Below are 20643 nucleotides of genomic sequence, written 5' to 3'. Positions count from 1 at the left end.
CAGGGTGATCATCGTCGTCGGCGAGCGACAAACGACTCCTTTCCATTTCTCCTGCCTCCCGACTCCCCCTTGCCACGAAAGCCCTTCCACACGCTCCCGCACCCGAAAGGGGGAAGGCGAGTTGCTTACGGCTTTCTTGTTTCGGTAAGCAGCGCACGCAGACACACACACACTCTCTTTCTCACACACGGACACACACACACACACACACACACACACACACACACACACACACACGCGAGCGCACGCACTCACACGTATGGGGGCATGCATATGCCTGACGATGAGCGGCGTTTGTGTGTCTGATTCTGAAACCGCTCGGTCCTGCTGGATTCAGGATTTTTGCTCTTTGGACGTTTGTGGCACTTTTTTTCTTATACAGTTTTTTTTTTCTCTGAGCCAATTGTTCGGGTGGGTTTTTTTTTTATTCTATTGGGGGGAGGGAGCCAGCGCCTTCTGCACGCCTTTCGCTTCGTTCTGATGGCAGCCCACCGTATTATTGCACGCACGCAATTTCAAAGGAAAAAAGACACGGAGGGAGGAAATAAGAAACAGGGCTGGCTGCGTTGGACGCAAACAAGGGAGATTCAAGGAACGTGTGACAGCGAACGTGAGCCTTCTTCTTGTCTGATTTTTATTTCTATTTATTTGTTTACTATTTGAATTTTTTTTTTTTTTTAATTTTTTTTTGGGCTGCTTGCACGCGAGAGAGCGCCAGAGACAGAGACAGCAGGAATAGGGGGGTTAAGGGGGCGCAGCCGGCGGGGCGGGTGACGAGGTTGATTGCGGCCGGAAAAATTAGAGGTGGTGACTCGAATGGCAATAATGAACAGTGACACTCATGAAAACGAACGCACGAGAGAAAGAGCGGGAAAAAAACAACAACAGGCTCCGCTTTGTTGGGGCAGATCGGCTTCACGACCACGGGCTTGGGGCTTTGAGGCTGATGTTTAACCGTGATTCCGGAAGCATGATGGTTGCTAGTGTTGCGTGGAAAGGCGGCTGGTCATGGGTGCCAACAAGGGCGCGGAATGCACGCTGGACTTCCCCGGGAGCGAGCAGACGTTCTTTTTTCTCGAAGCTCGACGCTGGCCTTGGGGGTGCCCACCAGACGATGGTCGACCGGGAGCGATTCATCCTGGGGCGGCGCTGTTTGGTGCTAACGCGGCACGGATTAAGGTTGCGCCTCTCATTTCTAAGTTTGGGCAAGAGAGGTGGAACTTGAATCGCAGCTTCGCAAAGGGACGGCAGCATTACGAACGGGGAGCGAACGAAGGACGGACAGCGTCGCAGCACACGGGCTTGGGGCCGCAGGACGGGGGGCAGCAGGAAGGCCAAGGGGCGAGGGCGCGTGCTCTTGCGTGCTCGAGGGCGGGCTCAGAGACAGCGCGCGAGTGCGTGCGCCAAAGAACGAGACAGCGGGAGCGAGAACGAAAGAAAGAGCGGGAGCAGGAAGGCATGCGGGCATGTGCGAGATCGTACGTGCGCCCGCGTCCAGGCCGTGAAGCGTGTGCTGGAAGCGTGTGTTGGAAGCGTGTGGCACAGCAAACACAAAGCGGCGAGGCGGACAAGACGCAGGCAAACCACCCGAGCCTGCGCGCTGGCAAGGACGCAAGGCAGCGCGCGCTGTGTTGTGCCCGAGGGGGCGAGCGTGTGCTGCGTCAACGGGCGCGCAGCCAGTGGCAGGCCAGAGACGGCGCCGCTTCTGGCCATTGGCAACAGGTCAACCGACAGCCCAAGGCCGATGCGAGACGAACACATCGCACGGAAGGGGATCCCTCGCGCTGCATCCTGAGCCTGCGCCGGTACCTGCATCAGCACGCACGCCACAACGGCAGGGGGTGGACCGAGCACCCGGGTCCCATCTTTTGGTTGTGCGCTTCGACGACGCCCGTGAAACGGGGCGCGCTCAAGCTCAGGATGGAGTTTTTTTTTTTTCTCTTTTTGATTGCTTTGCCCTTTGCGCGGCAGACGTACTGCTCCGACTATTCAGCAGTGTGTGCGCTGTACCTTGCTCGCTTTGGGCCCTGCTGTGATGCCCGCCGCCCCTGACTCCGGACTCAATATATGTTTCTAGACCGTCCCGTGTGCGATCTCTCGTACCTTTCCATCCGTCCCTCCCTCTCTCGCCTGCTCTCTCGCTCACACACGTCTTTTCAAGGCCTCCTCTTCCGCCCGCTCGTGCATCATCTCCCTCCCCTTTGCGAGCTCGCCTCCTGTGAGACATAATTCCAACAGCGGCCGACACCGAATTTCCTCGCCACACGCCCACCACCTTCCTGCTACTCTGCTGCTATCGGCGCACCCCCATTCTCTGCAGCTGTAGTCACTCTGGCGACAAGGCGTTCCTTTTTCTCAGCACTCCCAAAAAAGCCACCCCACGCGTAATCTTACATACAAGTGGCTCACTTCCTCCACGCTCTCCCACCTTTCCGAAATACATCTCACCACCGCCTTGCTTTCCTCTGTCTCTAAAAAAAAAAGAAACAACAAAAACTCGACCCGCGCCCTAACACATCTCTCCGGCACGTTCGCGAAGAACCTGTCGCACAGCCTCCCCGTCCAGCCAAACGAAGTCTTGCTTTTAAGGTTGGCTACCTGGCTTGCGCGACACACGTCCAAGTCACCAAATCCTCGGCCTTGCTCCAGACCGCCTGCTCGTAATCGTCCGAGAAGCAGCTTTGCCTGCACTGGCATATAACAGGCCAGCGAGTCTGCCTTCCTTCCTGCACAGGTGAGTCAAGTCTTCGTGATTACCCCCGAATCAGTCAGACAGCATCAGCATCGTCATCATCCTGCATCACAGCGACGCTGACCAAGATCCGTCTATAAGAACAGTCCACCATCCCTCCACCAAGAGTCACCATGATAACGAGAGAGTCTCATTCCTGCTTCCACATGGGCCGTGGCGCGTACGACACAACGGGCACGCCGAAGCCTCCGCCGCCCAAGAAGCGGCGATGAAGGCAGCCAATCCCCCGTCGCGCTGCGAAGGAGTCACAGCGTCGACGCGCAACCTGTCACTCCAACCGTAGCCTCCGGCCACAGCCGATTCCCAGTCACGGCGGGAATCGCTTGTTTGCATGGTAAGCAACTGTCACACGCCTCCTCTCCGACAAATCCGTGGCCCTGCTACCGCACTTGATGCCGGGCCCCCCCCCTTTCCACTGCGTTTCCGATGTCACCACGTCGCCCGCAGCGAGAGCTGCTTCCTTTCTTGTTCGATGACTAATCACGACCATTTGCTGCAGGCAGCCACACCCAGCCGTCCCCGACGGACTTCTTTCTGAACGACGTCCAACAAATTCCGAAAAAAAAACGTATCCTTTTCACCCTGCCTGTCTATTCCGTTCGACGTCCGCGTCCGCTTCGCCTCGGTCTTACTTTCTTCCTTGATCTCTCCCACGCGCGCACAGCCAAGGACGAGACGAATCCATTCTCAACTCGAACTTTGTAATCGGCGGACCTTACGGCATTTCAGCGCCTCGTATGCATTCCTAATACCCTACCTTATTCTCGTTGATTCTCGGTTTCGGAGCGAAAACAGCATCTTTTTTTTGAATTTTGGTTTCTAGGGGAGGGGAGCGCCTGAAAAACAAAACCACACCATCCCGAAAGTCTTCTTTTCGAATCGGCTTTCATTCTGTTCTGCCACGCCTCACTTCTTTCTGGGACTTCGGCTGGGCCACGCGTAACCACTGCGCAAACAACGACCCTTTCCGCCCTCCACCAAACACACAAAGCAACAACGCCGACACAACACATATCGAACTTCCCGCATTCGGCATATCCACTTACCACCGTCGGCATTCTTCTGCATTGGCTTTTGTTTCTCGGATTTTTTTCGACTCTTGCATTGGAATTTTCGTCACATTTCTTTTATCTCTCTGGGTCAGCAAAAAAAAGTGTCGGATTTGTTTTTCTCCCCATCATCGGCGTTATAGATTTTCAAGAGCTCAGGCAAGAGGAAGATACCACGCAAAACACAGTTTGGGACGGGATTAATTTTTTTTTTGGCTTGTTGTACAACATGGCTCGCTTGTATCATCATTTGGTTCCCTTTGATATGGCATAGACTTCGTTTCTGAGCGCGCAGACTTGCAGTTCGTTCTTGCATGTCTCTAACTGTACTACTATTAGGTATGTGTTTTCTTGGCTCGCAGGCACTTTGTTTCTCTATTTAGTTTTCGGGGGGTCCTTGCATTGGGGGAACAAAAAGGGAAGTCTTGCTTATTCTCTCATATTCTGTTGGCACATTGGCCTGGCGCTAGTCCAGCAAGTCTCATGAGAGGATTCAATAGACTGATGTACCTTTTCTAGATGGTACTTGTACTTCTTTTTTTTTCTTTGTTCGGCTGGCAGCAGCTCCCGTACGTACGGGGCCTGCTCCAAGGCCTGGGATGGATCTACGTTTTTGTTACCACGCTGCGCTTTTCATAGATACCCGCTGGCGCGCGTCTTTTATTGTATGCCTCCGGTCTCTCCGGCAGACCGGTCTTTGTACGTGTATTGGGGGGAGAACCAATTGAAGACACTTTGAGTCTGCAACACTTTCTTTTTCACGCTGTGCCTCAACTCGTTTCGCCCTCGTTTGCCCTCCATCACGCCTCCTGTTCGTTTGCGATCCTTGCGTCACGACTCTTTCTTTTTTTCTTCTTTCCCACCCCCACGATCCCAAAAAACCTGGCTGGGCTGCCTTTGGCTACATTCGTTCCAGCTGGGCCGTCCTGAAATCCACCGCCCCCGCCGCAGCAGTAGTCGAGACGGTTTGGAACGAGGAGCGCTCGGGCGCGTGGTTCAGCTGCGACACACCCTCTGCCCTCGTCCGCAGCTCTCGACTGCTATTTTTCCTCGCCGCACGCACGCACGCACATACGCACACACACACACACACACGGACATGCATACGGGACGTACGTACCTACCGACGCCTGAGGGATCACAGCAGATCCTCAAGCAGAGATCGAATCGTGCAGAAGAAGAAAAAAGGCAGACCATCCCTCGCCACACCCGTCAACCCCATCCAATTTTTTTCCCACCGGAGGAGCAAAAAGAAAAGAAAGGACGGGTTTCTTTTTCCCTACGCGGAACGGCGATGAAGGGGGTGCTCTTCTTCTTCTTCTTCTTCTTCTTGATGGTGGTGGTGGTGGTGGTGAGACACGTTGCGTGCCGGCTCGAGACGAAAGCTGGGCCGCGTCGCGATCTGCCTAGGTGTGAGCTCCGTCCGTTTCCCATCACATCTTTTAGCGGGCATGAGGGGGGGCGGAGCTACATTTATTTATTTATTTATTTTTTTAATTTTTTTTTTGTTGTTGTTTTTCTTCCTTGTTCAATCGATACACACGAGGCGGTACCGCTCCCAAGAGAAAAGACTTCTGCCGCCGCCAGTTCCTTTCCCGTCCTCCCCCCGACGCTCGCTCCCTCAACGCATTCCCGCATATGCAGGTGATCGTTCCCTTTTTATGGGTATTTTTTTTTTCTATTCCTCTGCTTTTCTTCCTTCATCCTTCCGAGTATATTTTTTTGGGCGGGGGTTGACAGGTCCGCGAATTCCGGGGGACTATATCTGCACGCCCCCCCCCCCCAGCCCAGCGTCTTCGACGGAGGAAGGGATGGGGGCCAGGGGAGGGGACCACCCGATCCGTTGAGATCGGGACTTTGCATCTGCACGATCGCGCTAGGGATACGTCCAAGTACGCTCTCGCATTCCAATTTTTTTTTTTTTTATTTTCTGGTCTTGCCTTGCGGCTTGCTGGAACAAAGCGAGAACTTGCATACTGTGCACGCGCGAAACAAGTCAAAAGGCTTGTATGCAGCCGCTATACAGGACGTGGCTGTAGAAAGACAGTGCGACCTATGTAACGCTTGCGACCTAACCTCTGTCAAGATCTACATCCGCGCTGGGCTGAAAGAGGAAGCCCTCGATTTCTTTTTTTTTTCTTTTTTTTTTTCGGGTTTCTTTGTTTTCGTTGGGTCGTTTCTTTTGACGGCGCGTACATCCGACGAAAGTTTACCCAACACGAAGAAAGAGAAAAAGAAAGGAAAAAAAAGAGAGAGACTGCGTCCAGGGCCACAGTGCGGGGAGGAGAAGCCGAACCAGCTTTTCTTCGTCTGCGGGATCGATCTCTGTACGACCCGAAAGAGAGATAGAAATTTCTTTTCCCTTGACGGCTCCCTCCTCACACCCACCTCTACGTGCTTTTCGCCTATGCTTCCGCGATGGAGCTGCGGTCACGGATGAGGGTCCGTTTTCGTGTTTAGCTACTGCGAATGAGGACTTATCCTCGTTCCTCTCTCCTCATTCTCATTGGGAAGGGGTTTAATCTTGGTTAGCTTGTGGGGGCAAATAGAATCTGAAAGGAGAAGACATTTCCGCCAGCTTTTGACGAGAGAGAAGCAAGACGAAAGAAACGCAACTTGGCGGCTCCGTCTCTGGTCTGTCGGAGAAGTGGTGGGTTCTAATTCTGTGCTCGAACAGGTCAAGGAAGAGAGCAGGGAAGGAGGAGGAGGGGGAGAATGTGCACAGAAAGGAGAAAGCTTGTCCTTGCTTTGTGGTGACTTGTTCCCGCTCTATCTCGGGGGGAAAACGGGAGGAGCAGTATTGAGATCGATATAACGGCGTCGAGCGATCTGGCAGGGGGGCTTTTCAAGCTGACCAAGTTTACTGGACGTGCCAATCTCCGGCCAAGTGACGACACTCAAGGAGAAAGCCACCGATAAGAAGGGGATTCAAGCACCGTGACGCGGCGCCCAGCGCCTTACGGCTGTCCATGTCCTCTTTTGCCAACCTGCCATTCACATTTTAGTCGGAACGCACCGCCTAGTTCATTTTGCGATCGCGATCTCGCCTTGCTTACGATCTGCTGTAGATTTTCCTAGTGTCGCAAATGCCTCCGGCCTTACGCGAAAGATTCGCACGTATCCCTGCGATGGGGAACGCGGAGACGCGACGCGATTGCTTTTGACGTCGGGCCAGAATTTGAGTTTGTGATGGGCGTCGCTAAATGCGCAGCTGCGAAAGACAGAGCAGTCTAAACGCACAACTGCGTTTGTTTCTTATTCCTTCCTCGGCCTTTCGATCTCCTTTTCGGCGCTTGTGACGAGCGAGGACTTGTCTTTGCGACGGTTCAACTTTGTGACGGACCCATTTCAGGACAAAAACTGCCGAACTGGGCTGGGACTCTTGCAGCTCCGCGTAGACTTCAGCACGAGATGTCGCCCACTTCGAGAACGACCACTGTGCACAGCTAAACCACACTTGTGGCTGTGCACATCGCGAAGCTCCAACCACTTTCACCCCCACATACGCAATCCGCACCAATTCGTAGACGGGCAGCGCTCGACACAAAGCGTACCGAGACATACCTCCAAATCACCCCGCCCAGGAAGCGAACAGACTCCCTTCGACTCAGCAGCATGTCTCTCATAAATTGGCGGACCATCAACATCGACGCCCTCGATCCGGACTCGCCCGCCAACTTCGACCTCAGCACACTCGCTCCCGGCGTAACCCCAGTATCTACAGCGGATGTACAGTCAATAGGGCAGCAAGTACGGCAGCTTCTCCGCGGCGGCGACAGCGAGGGAGCCCTGAGAGGCGCGCTAGAGACCGCACCGTATGGTGCTGACGACAAAGGCAAGGTAAGCTGAATCCCATGGTCCGCGTTTTTGATTTCCTGCGAAGAAGGAGAAGGGGGAAGGTTGGGCACCGCGTCGCGGAGGGTTGGGAATATACACAGCTCGCCTCGGAAACGGAGAAGAGAGGCCGAACGTTGGGGAAGCGAGGAAACCAAAAAAAAAAAAGAAGAAGAAGAAGAAGAAGAAGAAGAAGAAGAAGAAGAAGAAGAAGAAGAACAAAAAATTAAACGACAAAAATCACACTTGAGATGGATCCTCGTTTTGCTGAGACCGCTCGTTGCTCTAGGAAATCCACCTGCAGACCGTCCTCGAGACGCTCCAAGGCATCCGCGCCGCGGAGATGACGCCCCTCCTGCAGCGCATCTACGCCTCCGAAGGCGGGCCCGAGGTCCTCGACACGTTGATGAAGTACCTGTACAAGGGGATGAGCACGGCCGGCGCGCACGCCGCCTCGAGCAAGGGCTTGTCGCCCAACCCGACGGGATTCAGCCAGATGGCCGGCCGCAGCTTTGGCGGCGCCGAGGGCGGCGGCCAGATGATGAGCGTCCTGCTGAGCTGGCACGAGAAGGTCGTCGAGGTCGCCGGCGTCGGCAGCGTGATCCGCGTCATGACGGACCGCCGGACGGTGTGAGCGTTGCGCACGAAGACGGCCTTGACGACGATCAGAACGAGCGGTGCGGGAGGGATGTAGGACTCGCGCTCGCCGTCGCTGCTGCTCCAGGTGCGTCACACGTTCGCCTCCGCGCGGCCAATCTCCGCGCTTGCACAATGTTGAAAGTAACGCGAAAAGAAAGTTGAACGGGAAGACGGAATCGCGAACAGGCCCTCGAAGCCATCGTCGAGGCATGCATGTATGAAGATCGGGGTGAAAATAAATTATTTTTTTTTCTTTCACCAACAGTAGTTATCGGACTTTAGAAATGCTATAAACAATCACGGCTAAAAACTGCCTCCGTTCTAAATATGAGTACATATCCTGCGGTCAACTGGTATCGAGCGAGTATCTAGTGTCAACCCGAAGCTGCCGTAGCCTCTTGCTTTCCGACAGACGATGCTTCAGACGCTTCGGACGTCTGTCCTACGACGCTTTCATGGATAGGCTTGGCCTCGTCTTCAGACTGTTCCCCTGTGACAATGCTCTGAGCAGGAGCTGTGTCGCTTATCTTCTCCACTGATTCCTTGACTTTCAGCTTCTGCTTCACTGCTCTTTCAACCATCTCGACCATTTTCAACCCCGCCTCAATGACACTGCGCAAGGTCGCCTCCCTGCACTCTGTGCCTTCCTTGCTTTTAGCCTCAGGAGCAGGCTGTAGGACGCAAAGCTCAGTGTATTTCGCGCCCAGCTTACCCCCTTCGTTCATCGTAATACGATGCTGCACCCCGTTCATCTTAAAGTGGATGACCTGCTTGTGTTCCACACCGACGAAGCGGTAATGCGCTTTGATGTGACTCTCCTTCAGATCGTCGGTCTTGTATGTTGGCAGAAGGGAAGCAGCGTTCGTGCTTTGTGACCACCACGAGCGAGGAACGGGTATGTTGATAGCTGGTGGCGCTCGAAGTCGCTCGGAGCCCTGTATGCTGCTTTTCATTGCATTGATCACCGGGGTGAAAACGCCCTTCACGCTCTTGTTCGCATGATCGAGTTTGTGAATGTGTTTTTCGGTGACGCAGTAGTCGATGGGCTTGCCCGGCAGTGATATGCAAAGGCTCGTATCTCGAGTGACCGCATGCACACTCAATATTGCTGGTTCGCTTGTCCCTGTGTGATCAAGCTCGAAGTCAAACTTGATCTCGGGCAAGGGCTCAGAGTCCCACTTTACCTTTGTGATGACCTTTTTTGCGTTTTTGCTGCTTTGATGGGACAAGAGAGGATCGTGTCTAAAGGAGAAAGATATGATGTTGCGGGTTGGTGCGACTTCTGCCGCCGAGGAGAGGAATGTCAAAAGAGGGGGTACATGAACGAGACCAGGAGCAAAGACAGGAGCAGGTTTGAAAGAGTGCGCTGCCTTGTTTGTCTTTTTTGGCCAAAATACAAATCCCAGGCGGCTGGCGTAGCTGCGCTCTGGTTGAGAGGTCCACACTGGCGACTCTGTGGCAGAAGGAGGACTGGGGACCAATTTTTCAGTGGCGGCTCTGGTGAGAGTTCGAATCACATCTTCCTGTTCCGAAAGGTTGACATTTTCTGCTTGGCTGTCCCGCCGAGGAGTATCGCCCACGTTTCGACGTCGAGGTATACGACGCTCATGGTAGTTAAGACTGTCAGCTGATTGTGCTGGACCTTTCCTTGATCCCAATTTGGGGAAGGCTATGAACAGCTGGATGGATCGAGTGGCTAGGTTGGACATCGAGGCAAGTGCTCTTCGCGCATCGTCTATTTGTTGGACGCTGTAGCCGTTCACCATCAAATAAGGCTGAGCAAGGTTAGCATTCACTTCCTCGTGCTGGGACTCAGTGCTGTAGTGTTACCTTTTGACTACGCTTGTCTACGAGGGTCTTGGCCATAACACCTGTGGTTGATTTCAACACCTCTAGTTCATGCGATCCAATCGGCGCCCGCGCCGCGAGTGACAAGAAGTTTGCTACAGTCGCTGGTGCAGATTCTGATAGAGAGCTAGGATCAGAAGTAGATTCCTGGTCTCGTGGCAGTCTTCTTTGAATCAATTTTATCTTATCCGACTGAACCGCCAGGCATTTCTGCGAGATGTCATTCAGGGCTGCCGTGGCCGCTTCTCTGCTACCTGTAATCCGAAGAACCTTGTCGGTCAAAGCGTGCATCTTGACGTGCCGAGCTTCTGCAATTTGATCCAAAATCAAATTCCCTACTCATTTGTCAGTTTGTATAAGTCATGCACTCTTCTGCTCCTACCATATTCATTCCGTGCTTGCAAAAAGCTCTGTGCGTCGTATACGTCGATCTCACCAATCTCCATGGCATTGTCCACATAGAGCTGCCACCCACGCTCGACGATCAATCTCGCGAATTGCGATTTAGACACAGTCTTGCGGCTGACAACACCCGACAGAATGAGATGTTTCTCGTCGCTGGGCGTCACACCTGCGATCCAGTCGGAATGTGGTAATTTCTCCGTCTCCTTTACCGAACGAACCAACAGGTTTTTACCCTTTTGCGTGGCATATTGCCGTAGTTGGGACGAAGTGAACCCATCTTCCAGAGCTTTGATCAACTTCTCGTGCTGCGCCTGCGCGATGCTCTCGCCCTTCCGTGGTGCTCGTCCAAGAATACTATCCCGAAGTTCTTCAATTGCTCGTGCGGTAGAAGCTTCATCGACTGTGTCAGAAACTCTTGCAACAGAATCCAAGATCTCTTTCTTAGATGACTTCCTGGGGCCTTGAGGAGCTTTGGCAGGGCTGGCTTCCTCTGCCTTAGATCGATCGAGTTCGGCATCCTTCAGCAATATGATCTCTGCCGGTTTGCCTAGATTGCTGACCGGAAGGACCGCCGAGCTCTCCCTAACCTTGGCACCCTTCCTCCCGCGTATTTTTCCATGAGGATAGACTTTTTGCTCAGTCTTGACAGGTGTTGCGAGGATACGTCTCGACTCGGAAATGAAACGTCGACTACCGGTGACGCTCCGCGCGGAGACAGAGAATTGTCGTGCTTTCAGAAACTTTGATTGGCATCTCAGGCAGATGTGCGCGCCCGACTGAGAGGACGCAAACATGTATTGGAGCGCGTTCGCGGTGTTGAAGTTTGGGGGTGAAGGATGGAAGAGCTGCGGAGATGCCCGAAACGGAAAGTAGAAATGTTTTCATCACGAGACCGTAAGGCTGAAGTTCTAACTGCGATGAGATTCGAGGCGGAAATTACCATAAAGGAGACTCAAACGTCGATATTGCAATTTGTAATGATAGAATCAAGTTGGCTCTTTGAAAAGTTCTGATTCGTAACAACGCGAATGGGCAGGTGGGAGTTCGCTGACGGAGAACATGGTCTGTACAAGGTCGCAGATATGTATTGTTGCCCACAGCCTATTCCTCCGAGGTGCATCGCCCGTCCTTGATCTATGCCGTCCATGCATAGAATGTTGTCTATGGCTACACTGTCCTGCTCATCGCTTCTTACGATGAAAGTGCATGCTTAGCCTGCACGGCGGTGACAGACCTTACAGAAGTAGAGGGCCTGCACATGTGGACATTTCAAGTCCATGCTGCCGGATCTCTGAAGAGATCTACCCTACTGGCAAACTCCGTAATCTGCCTCTGATTCATAGCAATTTCAGGCCGCCCGTAACTGCATCAACCACGCTTCTTGGGCCTGGCCCGACTCCAAGTACCGTCGCGCTCCCGCTTGCAATCTGCGTCCTGCCTGCATCGTGTATGATCCTGGCACAAAGACCCAAACTAACAGCCTGCGCCTGCAGCAGCAGTAGTTCATCTTCACTCTTAGCCTGGACTGTAACTTTTGCTTGCCCCATTCTCTCCCAACGCGTCAATATAGGCGAGTTGGCTGCCTTCAAGGCTTTGTAACATGCCAGCGTCGCGTGGGAGCACTGTGCTGCGATCTTTCCTTTGGTCATTCCTAGGTCGGTGCGCACGACGAGCACCAGCTTGCATTCTTCATTGGAACCTTTAAAATCGCCAAGTTCGCCCTGCTCGTCTCCCTCTCCTTCTGAATCACTCTCGATGCTGTCTTCAGCCTTTGCTTTCCCTGCTTTCGTGGGAGTGTGGAGCGCGTTTGCAGGCGAAATAGTCGTTGCACTGATGCGGCCAAGGAAGAAGCCCGTAAGAACGCCTAAAAGGACGTATGCAAGGGGTTTTCGGAGCTCTGCGAGATTAGCCATTTGAAGAAGGGTATTTGGCTGGAATTGCGGAAAGATGAAGAGCGAGAGGGGTCGGCTGTGCACTCTAGCAGTGATCCTGGGAACTTGCACTTGGTGGGAGCTTGGATTGTTTTTAGGCCCATGTTCGTTAACTTTCGAGCTTTCTTCGCATCCCAGTTCTATAACCCTTTCTCACAACAGTACCAAGAACATGATTAAAATATCCAAAGGATCTGTCTTCCACGTTGCACAATTGCGTTCCTAACACAGTTGTCCAGTCTTCCCGTCAATGGTTTACAGGGCGCCTATGGCTAAATTCAGAGCTACATGAACAGCGTCCTTGTGTTGCCTGTTTAACAAAAAGGGCTCAAAAAATTATATCATCGTAACAAGTCAACGATATCAAAGATGCCACAGGCTCTAACTCTGTAGGATTGCTGGAACCGGAACTTGGTCACAGTGACGGCCCCTGAGACAATCCATATGAAGCATTGTTTTGATGATGTGATAGTCTAGCGTTAAAAGGGAGAGACGGATCCGACGAATTTTTATTTTTGGATCCAAAAGCAGATGTACGCGATCATTCTGCTGCTCTTATGTGCAATCGACAAGACATAGTCTTCAATCGGGTTCTGACTTCAAGATTGCTGTTTGTGCGCGCTGCAATCAAAATCCCATGATTCCTTACGTTGGGCGGATTCTGGCTTACGTTTTTTGGATCTGGATCTAGACACCAATGGGATTGCTCTGACGTGCTCAAGGTTGCAAATCACAGCGTATGGCAAAGGCATTGATGGCACAAAAGCTGAACACATGATCAATACATCGAAGGCGTCGTAACGCTTGTGAAACGAGTGCTATCCGCTGCAAGGATAAGTTGTAACAACGTAAATTTCTAGATTACGAAAGGAGCGGCATATGTTTAAAAGCCCACAATGCCAAAAGCTTCTCCAACTACTTTACTGCAAATTACGAGCACGGCAAAGCCGCAGGCCGCGAGAGTTGTACAAGTGACTGCTCGTCTACAGGTCGTTGTTCGTAGGCTTGGAAAAACGAAAGTGTTTCTGGTAAAGCGCCGATACGGGAGTTCAACGGGAAGGTAGCCCCATATTTGGCAGACGAGTCGTGCCACTTTTCTTTTTTTCATATTCTTTGATATTCATTGCATTGATGAAATTGTAGTTTTTGCGGAGCCTGTTTGACATAGTCTGGACGCCCGAAAGATTTTTTTTTTTGGACTTCTCGTCTCCTGATCTTGCGAAATATTAAACCCAGTTGACTTTCATGCCTGAAAAGCCGTCAGTAATGACCATTTCAAGTCGAATTTGTATTCTTACTTTGCGGAGTAGGCCAAATCTGGTCCCAGTTCTCTGTCAGGAAGCCGTGGTATCCTTCAACGGCCACCGAACCAGCTCCATTTCCCCCAACGTTAAGCAATCTTGGTACCTTATGAACCTTACCCTGCGGCCCCTTGGCTGGACGCAAGCCATCCAAGCTAAGGGCGACCTTGCACATTGCTGTCAAAGCTATCGAAGTTGTCTCGAATCCCAGGTTATCGTGAGGTCCCATCCCTAGATGCAAGTATTTCTCAATTGGCCTGGTTGGATCAAACTTCGTAGGCTCCGGGAATGCTGCGGGGTCGAGGCAAGCAGAACGAAGATTGAGAAGCACCTTATCTCCAGGTTTCACTTCGATCTTTCGATCTTTGCCGTCAGGAATGGTCATCGCAACAGCCGCAGTTCGATAGAGTGCAGTCTCGCAAGAAAGTCGTGCCGCTTCGAGAACATAGTGCATGAGCTGTTCGAAAGAACTGTCGTCGCCGGATTTAGCGAGATTGTAAACGTTCTTCTTAAAATCGTCGGGCTGATTGACAAAGTAATCAATCACGTTCGCAAAAAGGCTACCCTGAGCGGCAGTAACACCTGCGGCTGTGCTCAACACGTAGCCCCAAACCACCGTCTTGTTGTCAAGTTTACTAGAAAGCAGAGCCTTGATGGCCCTTTTCCCAGCCTCGCCAACATCTGAGTCTTTTCGATCGTTGAAGATAACATGCATGATCGATTTTAAGATACCAGGCGCGGTAAGCTCATCCACGTGTGCCTCAACGAGCCCGCCAAGAGTTTGTACAGCCTGGTATGATATCTGACGAATATCAAAGCTGTTGATAGAGTCTGAATCCTTGAGAAAAGACGTATATATGGCAAGCAAGGCAAGGTACATCTCATGTTCGGTGAAAATGCCCGCTGGCACTTCCTTGGTTTTCAACGGTAAAGAAAATAGCTCCGACACAAAATGAACAGGGATAAGGTTTCCAATGTCCCTAATTATGTCGACCTGATTCAGATCGGCCAATTTATATGCCTTTTCTCGGAGAGCCTTGAGCGTGGCGTTTTCAAAGTAGGCTCGAACTGTCTTCGCCCACTTGCCCTCCGAGTAGAGTGCCTTCGTCAGAATCTCGCGAGCCTCCATGTCGTTCGCAACAGTCTTGCTTGCAATGGACTGCTTGGCAGTTGGACTGATCAAATACTCCATTGCTCCGCCCCAGGTAGTCTTGAATGCACCAGAATTAGTAGCAATAGCCTTGACGGCTGTATAACTGAACGCGACCGTGGTGCTCGCCAACCGCTTTGGCTTTTCAAAATTGTAATGATCATAGCGGCCCAAATCCTTGAGCACCTTTGCCATTTCAGTGGGAACAGTCATGGGATAATGTGCGTAGACCGAATTCGGTCGGAAGTGGTGCGGGAATGCTGTTAAGAACAACTTGTAGAAGACACAGCCATTATCGATAGCAGTATCACTGGCTGCGGCAGAGTAGCCCCAGTTTGTGAGTTTTTTAGGGTGATAGTCGACAGTATAGAATCTGTCACCTCGAACCAGTGCAACTGCGTCTGAGAGAACTGCCCGGGACACTGTGTACGACGGACAAAGTCCGGCACCTGGGATAAGGGGCTCCTTCGGCTCTTCCGCGACGAGGCCTGGGTAGAGCTCAACCTGATCTGGATGATCGTAGAGGCGCTCGAGCTGTTTGGCGACATAGGGATCCGAATTGATGTCCGTGAATTTTTCATGAGGTTGCAAGCGGAAGTACTTTCTGAATTCGTTCAGAGAAGCAACACTCCAACTTCTTGCCTGCTCGATTCCCAGAATCTCTACTGCCCTCATGATTACTGGCACACGGTTTGCACCGTAGGAATTAGCACAATCGGCTATGCTGTCACTTATAACCTCAACTAGATCATCATCAGATATTGTGCCATCCGCATTGCGCTTGAATGGTCCCCAAGTACGCTCTCCTGGATCTTTTGCTTCTTCAGTGGCTTGCATTTTCCCTAGCTGTTCCAAGAATACTCGTAATGGCACTTTATTGGGATCTATGCCTTGGAATTTTTCTCTGATGAACTCGTTTGTCCACTTTTCATCACGTTCAGAAATCGCAGAGTGCCAGCGATAGACCAAATTAAATTCAGCAGATACTTGATTTCCAGCAGCGACTTCGACACCAGGGATGTCTGCCCGGGGGTTCAGGGCCCAATTGCTGTTAGTTTTGTTGAGATTCAAAATTGTACGAACGTAGTCGAGAAGAATGATGTTGATGTATAATCCGCACGTCACAAGTCTGCCGACCTGGAATAGCTTCTCGTCATACTGACGCCAGGCATCTGGGACGTTCTTCCACCACTCTTTTTGCTTGTAGTCAATCTTCGGAGGATCTCCAGATGGTCTATTGAATTGGCCACCTTCGTTGATGATAGCAAGCTGTTCCACAACGTGTTGGTGGAAACGGTTGAACATGACCAGAATAACCCCAACACCGGGCGGGAACGATAGAAGACGAACTTCAGAGAAGGCATCTGGCTTTAACTTGCCGTCTAGGCCCGTACGAATGCGCATTTGCTCTTCTAAATTACTTCCATATAGCGGAGAGAGATCCAAATAGGAAGATGTGTCTGAGATTGCAAAATCTTCGTGGTTGGTCCGGAAGAGATCGTGAATGATGATCGAAGCCAAGTAGAACAGAATGCTTGAAATACTGTTAGGATGTTTCTTGACATTCTCAGGCTTTCTGGCCATAATTGAATCAAATATAACTCCAGGATCGGGAAGTGCTCCAGGCTGCATGGTCTTTGGCGGGCATGTTCGTGCGTATGGCGTGCCCGCTTTACCGAGGTCTGGATGCTTGAGGCTATTAAAGGAGCCATCAGCAGAGCGATATTGATAGGTCTGTCCCAGATATGATATGGGTGGATGTTGCAGGTCGTTATAAAGCGTCGTAAGAAACCCATTCGTGACTTTATTTCCCTCTACGGAATTGTCTGGGAATGCAACCGCAGTTCGGATCAATTTCTCCATCAAATAATCCTTGTCGTTCCATAGCGCGCCAGATTTCTGCTTCGATTGCACTTCGAGGAGCGTAGTGATGTCTGTAATGCCCAGATGACGCAGGTCATTCAACGTACCCTCAACCTTTTTGATGATTTCAGGCGTGTCTGGAGTTAAGTGCAGATATGTTCCATCTCCAGTCTGATCCGGCAAAGGTCTCCTAGACGCGCTGATAAGGCTTGCCACTCTCTGGAACTCTTGCCCGATTTTTGCTCTAATCTTTTCGAGCTCAGACGGAGGGACCGTTTCTGACTGAGCTTTGATGCCTGTCATTTTATGGACTATAAGCACGATTAGATCCCAACTCAAGACATGAATCCCATCTCTAGATAGCGCAACGTAAGGATCGAGTAGCTTTGAAGGTAGAGAACTGCACTATGGTTATACCATACCGTTCTGAAATAAATCAAGAGTTCACCAGGTTCCTCGTTGGCCAAACTTTTACTTGAATTTTGGACGCCAGCTTCGACCGAGCAATAAGCGTAAGATTCTCGATAGCACTTAGAAAGGAAACTTGAGTAGAATCACCAGGCTGCAGCTTCTTCAGCTGGGGAAATATATACGTGCGCCTTGCTGCGTGGCCTTGCTGACCTCTTTTCAGCTCGTCCTGCGGCCTGGCCGAACCCTAGCACTTGGCGGGGTGTCAGACCGCGAGACTGCAGCTGGTCCCGCAACGAGCAATGTCCAGAGCTGTCCCGTCTGAACGGACCTGTGCAAAGAGGCCAATAAGCAATGCGCAGAGGAAAAGCTGAAAGTTCGGCACAAGGATGTCGAAAACTGAGCTGAACGGCTTCGGTGCGGGTGCTTCGGGGGCTAACTGCTGTCCCTGCAGTGACCTGGACCCGTCGCGTCACCTTTCCCTGACGAAGTGGATGGTCGGAATGGTGCAAATCTCCTATCACAGGCGTGTTAATGACCTTAGGACGATCGCTTATTCGCGCATCAGATGCAGAATCCCACCGTGGACGCGTGAGTCTGCATGGCGATGGGCCTGCTCGGCAAGGGTAGCTTCGAAATCGGCCTCCGGTGTGTCTTGGAAATGGGCTGAGCATCATGCTGTATGTCACTGTTTCGAAGCCATCCTTGTCTGAAATACGAAAATGGTGGATGGGGGTACAAGGAACATGTATTGCAGTGTATTTTCAGGCAATGAATCAATCGTGACCGCAAGCGGCCTCCCCGAAATCTGCGTCCTATATATAGCCGCAAGTTACTGTAGCTTCGACAGTCACAACACTTCTCTGGTCTTCATCTTATGCTAAATTCACCTTACGACGGACTAGGAAACTCGAAAGGATTGAAGTCTATGAGCAAAACTCTTTTGCTTCTATTCAATCTCATTAGGGCCTCAAATGGCGTTCCCAACTTGCAAAAAGCTCTCGTACCAAGGAGCGAGAGGGCAACTTTCTGTGGTATTTTACGCCCCTAGCCAGAGATAGCTCTAGATTTTAGCGTTTAATCAAAGACGTTGAACCTCGTGACTTAACCAGTCACTTTATTTATCCTTGCTCTGAGCCCTAAGATTCTTGCTATATAGGAAGACAGAGCGGAGGGAACAGACAACAAACACAGTTCGGATGGTTTCGGTATCTTTCGAAAATTTCTGCGAGTTTGAAACGGAGAGCTAGGCTGCAATGATCTAAAAATTGATTTGAATTGTTGTTTTGGCGTTATTAAGACATCATAAGCTGGACGTGAGCTTTGTTTTGCCGTATCCTAGATTTGCTTTACAAGCCGGAGAATTTATCTCTGGCCCGTATCCTTTCGCAACCGTGGGTTGAGCTATAGTGATGTTCGCTTCTTCCCTCTTGGGCCACATGATTTGAGGTTCTAATATTTTCGCTCCCGAACCTGGCTGGATCTGTGAAGCCAGTTCCCTATTGCTCAGCAAGCACTCCGGGCGGACAAAAGTTTCTTAAACGTTTTCGCCAGCGTGCAATACCGCTTAGAGTCTGAAGACGAATATTCGAAGCATGGAATAGTATTTTTGTCAATGTGACAGGTTGCAAGGCGGGATGAGGCATCTGCTCTTCTTTTTTTCTCTTCTTACAATTTAAGTTCGATTGCCATGATCCTTTGCATGAATCCATGAACCGGCAGTTCAACTAGAGTAAACTGCTGTTGCTGAAGAGGTTCGTCATTCGACGCTACAGCGGCTATATGTGCATCAAAACCATTGACAGACACAAGTCCTTTGTGCTGTACACTTGCTCGACGTTAAAAGATGCAGTCATAGCCTTACCATGGGGACCCAGCTAAAAGCAATGTTGGATTGCGCCTCGATTGATACTTTCAAAAACGTTGACGGAGGTAGAAGATAAACTGGGCGGGTTGACACAGAGTCAATGGATTAGTTCACCAGGCAAGAGATACTGGACGAGATGTTTTGCACCATAGATGGCATTGCCCAGTTCCACCTTTGACACTGTAGCTATGGATCTACAAGAATATGGGCGTACGTAGTCAAGTGACGTTTTCGACGCTGCAAACTGTTGAGGAGTTTCAAACGCGCTCCGAGGTAGGAGCCATTTTGGGAGTAGCCACACGTGCCTCATTTACCACTGATGGTAACTTGGCCTAACTTACGGGAAGTTTTGGCTCCCCCTGAAGTCCTGTTTCCATCCGTTCCCAAAATTCGAAATGGCGACCAAAGAATTGATCCTTACTGTGAAGCCTAGAGGTACGGCATATTCCTCCTCAAGTCTGCAATTGACTCTAACGTGCGCGCTGTAGGAAAACCAATCAAGCGTCTGCCTAAGGAGGCCTCCCTGCCGCCACTGCGCTCAACGTCTGATCTGTACTCGCAAATTGGGCAGAAAACGGGCTACTCGGTGCATCGCCTACGGATCACAAAGGAGGATGGCACTCTTGTACCATACTCAGATGATACCACGTTGTCCGGTGTTGGGCTGACCGATTCTTCAACCATCATCGTGAAGGATCTCGGCCCGCAGCTGTCATGGCGCCTTGTCTTCATCGTCGAATACCTGGGTCCGCTATTCATCCACCCGGCCATCTTCTATCTGCGACCGTACATTTACCCTGTCCCCTCCCTCACTCCGTCGGAGATACCGGAGCCGTCGCAGTTACAGCAGCTTTCAATGGCACTCTGTGTCGTACACTTTATCAAGAGAGAGCTTGAGACGATTTTTGTGCACCGCTTCTCTGCTGCCACCATGCCGCTATTCAACATCTTCAAGAATAGCGGGCATTACTGGCTGTTAGCTGGTGCGAATATCGCTTATTGGACATACTCGCCGAATTCTGTGGCTCAGCAGCACGCCAAGCTTGATCTCACGCAGGACCCTCTGACAGCCGTTGGCCTTGTTATGTTTACCGTCGGAGAGCTGTTCAATTTGTACACGCATATCGTACTGTCGAACCTGCGACCTAAAGGAACCACCACCCGTGGGATCCCCAAGGGCTTTAGCTTTGGTATCGTGACGTGCCCCAATTACATGTGGGAGGTGGTCTCTTGGACTGGCATCTGGATTGTAACAAGGAGCTGGAGCACCTTCTTCTTCCTGGTTGTTGCTGCTGCGCAAATGGCAGCATGGGCCATGAAGAAAGAAAGACGATACAGGAAAGAATTTGGCGACAAGTATAAGAAGAAGCGCTTCGTCATGCTTCCCGGTGTAGTTTAAATGCGAATGAATCCGGTTGGGCAGAAGCAGGGAACATTGCTTCCAGCAGTATCCATCTTTCTAGTACTATCACTTTTGAAGCTCAGGCCCCGACAAACATCGTAGACTAATTAATGACGCCTTTAATTCGTTTAAACGACGTGCGAAGCTGTTCCCTTCGTCGAAACCGGTTACCCTTAACAACCTAGACTGACCGC

At 51.2% G+C, this 20643-nt stretch overlaps 7 protein-coding genes across 10 annotated transcripts; 2 read left to right on the top strand and 5 right to left on the bottom strand.

The window, feature by feature from the left end:
- Positions 1–915: 915 nt before the first annotated feature.
- On the bottom strand, positions 916–1254 carry PV09_02908 (uncharacterized protein; the record flags this gene model as incomplete). The annotated part of the gene is made up of 1 exon (XM_016356032.1): positions 916–1254. One exon carries the CDS (start codon positions 1252–1254, stop codon positions 916–918), a length of 339 nt encoding a protein of 112 aa, XP_016216338.1.
- Positions 1255–1746: 492 nt separating this feature from the next.
- Positions 1747–2891, bottom strand: PV09_02907 (uncharacterized protein). Its single transcript, XM_016356031.1, has one exon. It carries the CDS (start codon positions 2695–2697, stop codon positions 2356–2358), a length of 342 nt encoding a protein of 113 aa, XP_016216337.1. The 5' UTR covers positions 2698–2891; the 3' UTR covers positions 1747–2355.
- Positions 2892–7176: 4285 nt separating this feature from the next.
- PV09_02906 lies at positions 7177–8602 on the top strand. Of its 2 annotated transcripts, XM_016356030.1 has the most exons (3): positions 7177–7641; positions 7925–8359; positions 8433–8602. In XM_016356030.1, exons 1-2 carry the CDS (start codon positions 7417–7419, stop codon positions 8267–8269), a joined length of 570 nt encoding a protein of 189 aa, XP_016216336.1. In that variant the 5' UTR covers positions 7177–7416; the 3' UTR covers positions 8270–8359; positions 8433–8602. The 2 variants fall into 2 exon arrangements, with proteins under 2 accessions (XP_016216336.1, XP_016216335.1); XM_016356029.1 differs by having other exon boundaries at positions 7925–8602.
- Positions 8493–11377, bottom strand: PV09_02905 (uncharacterized protein). The gene is made up of 3 exons (XM_016356028.1): positions 10505–11377; positions 10105–10457; positions 8493–10049 (listed from the first exon to the last, which is right to left on the bottom strand). Exons 1-3 carry the CDS (start codon positions 11319–11321, stop codon positions 8649–8651), a joined length of 2571 nt encoding a protein of 856 aa, XP_016216334.1. The 5' UTR covers positions 11322–11377; the 3' UTR covers positions 8493–8648.
- A 99-nt stretch (positions 11378–11476) lies between these two features.
- On the bottom strand, positions 11477–12510 carry PV09_02904 (peptidyl-tRNA hydrolase). The gene has a single exon (XM_016356027.1). It carries the CDS (start codon positions 12438–12440, stop codon positions 11865–11867), a length of 576 nt encoding a protein of 191 aa, XP_016216333.1. The 5' UTR covers positions 12441–12510; the 3' UTR covers positions 11477–11864.
- A 728-nt stretch (positions 12511–13238) lies between these two features.
- Positions 13239–17599, bottom strand: PV09_02903. 3 transcript variants are annotated; one of them, XM_016356025.1, is made up of 3 exons: positions 17195–17599; positions 13757–17127; positions 13239–13707 (listed from the first exon to the last, which is right to left on the bottom strand). In XM_016356025.1, the coding sequence occupies exons 2-3, from the start codon at positions 17073–17075 to the stop codon at positions 13685–13687; spliced, it is 3342 nt and encodes a 1113-aa protein (XP_016216331.1). In that variant the 5' UTR covers positions 17076–17127; positions 17195–17599; the 3' UTR covers positions 13239–13684. The 3 variants fall into 3 exon arrangements, with proteins under 3 accessions (XP_016216331.1, XP_016216332.1, XP_016216330.1); XM_016356026.1 differs by having other exon boundaries at positions 13757–17083; XM_016356024.1 differs by having other exon boundaries at positions 13757–17599.
- A 1791-nt stretch (positions 17600–19390) lies between these two features.
- PV09_02902 (uncharacterized protein) lies at positions 19391–20582 on the top strand. Its single transcript, XM_016356023.1, has 2 exons — positions 19391–19482; positions 19536–20582. The coding sequence occupies exons 1-2, from the start codon at positions 19443–19445 to the stop codon at positions 20444–20446; spliced, it is 951 nt and encodes a 316-aa protein (XP_016216329.1). The 5' UTR covers positions 19391–19442; the 3' UTR covers positions 20447–20582.
- Positions 20583–20643: the final 61 nt, after the last annotated feature.

The sequence above is a fragment of the Verruconis gallopava genome (genome assembly GCF_000836295.1).
Source record: "Verruconis gallopava strain CBS 43764 unplaced genomic scaffold supercont1.7, whole genome shotgun sequence".
Classification (NCBI taxonomy): domain Eukaryota; kingdom Fungi; phylum Ascomycota; class Dothideomycetes; order Venturiales; family Sympoventuriaceae; genus Verruconis; species Verruconis gallopava.
The sequence above is the reverse complement of the archived record's forward strand: the minus strand, read 5'-3'. Positions and strand labels throughout refer to the sequence as shown.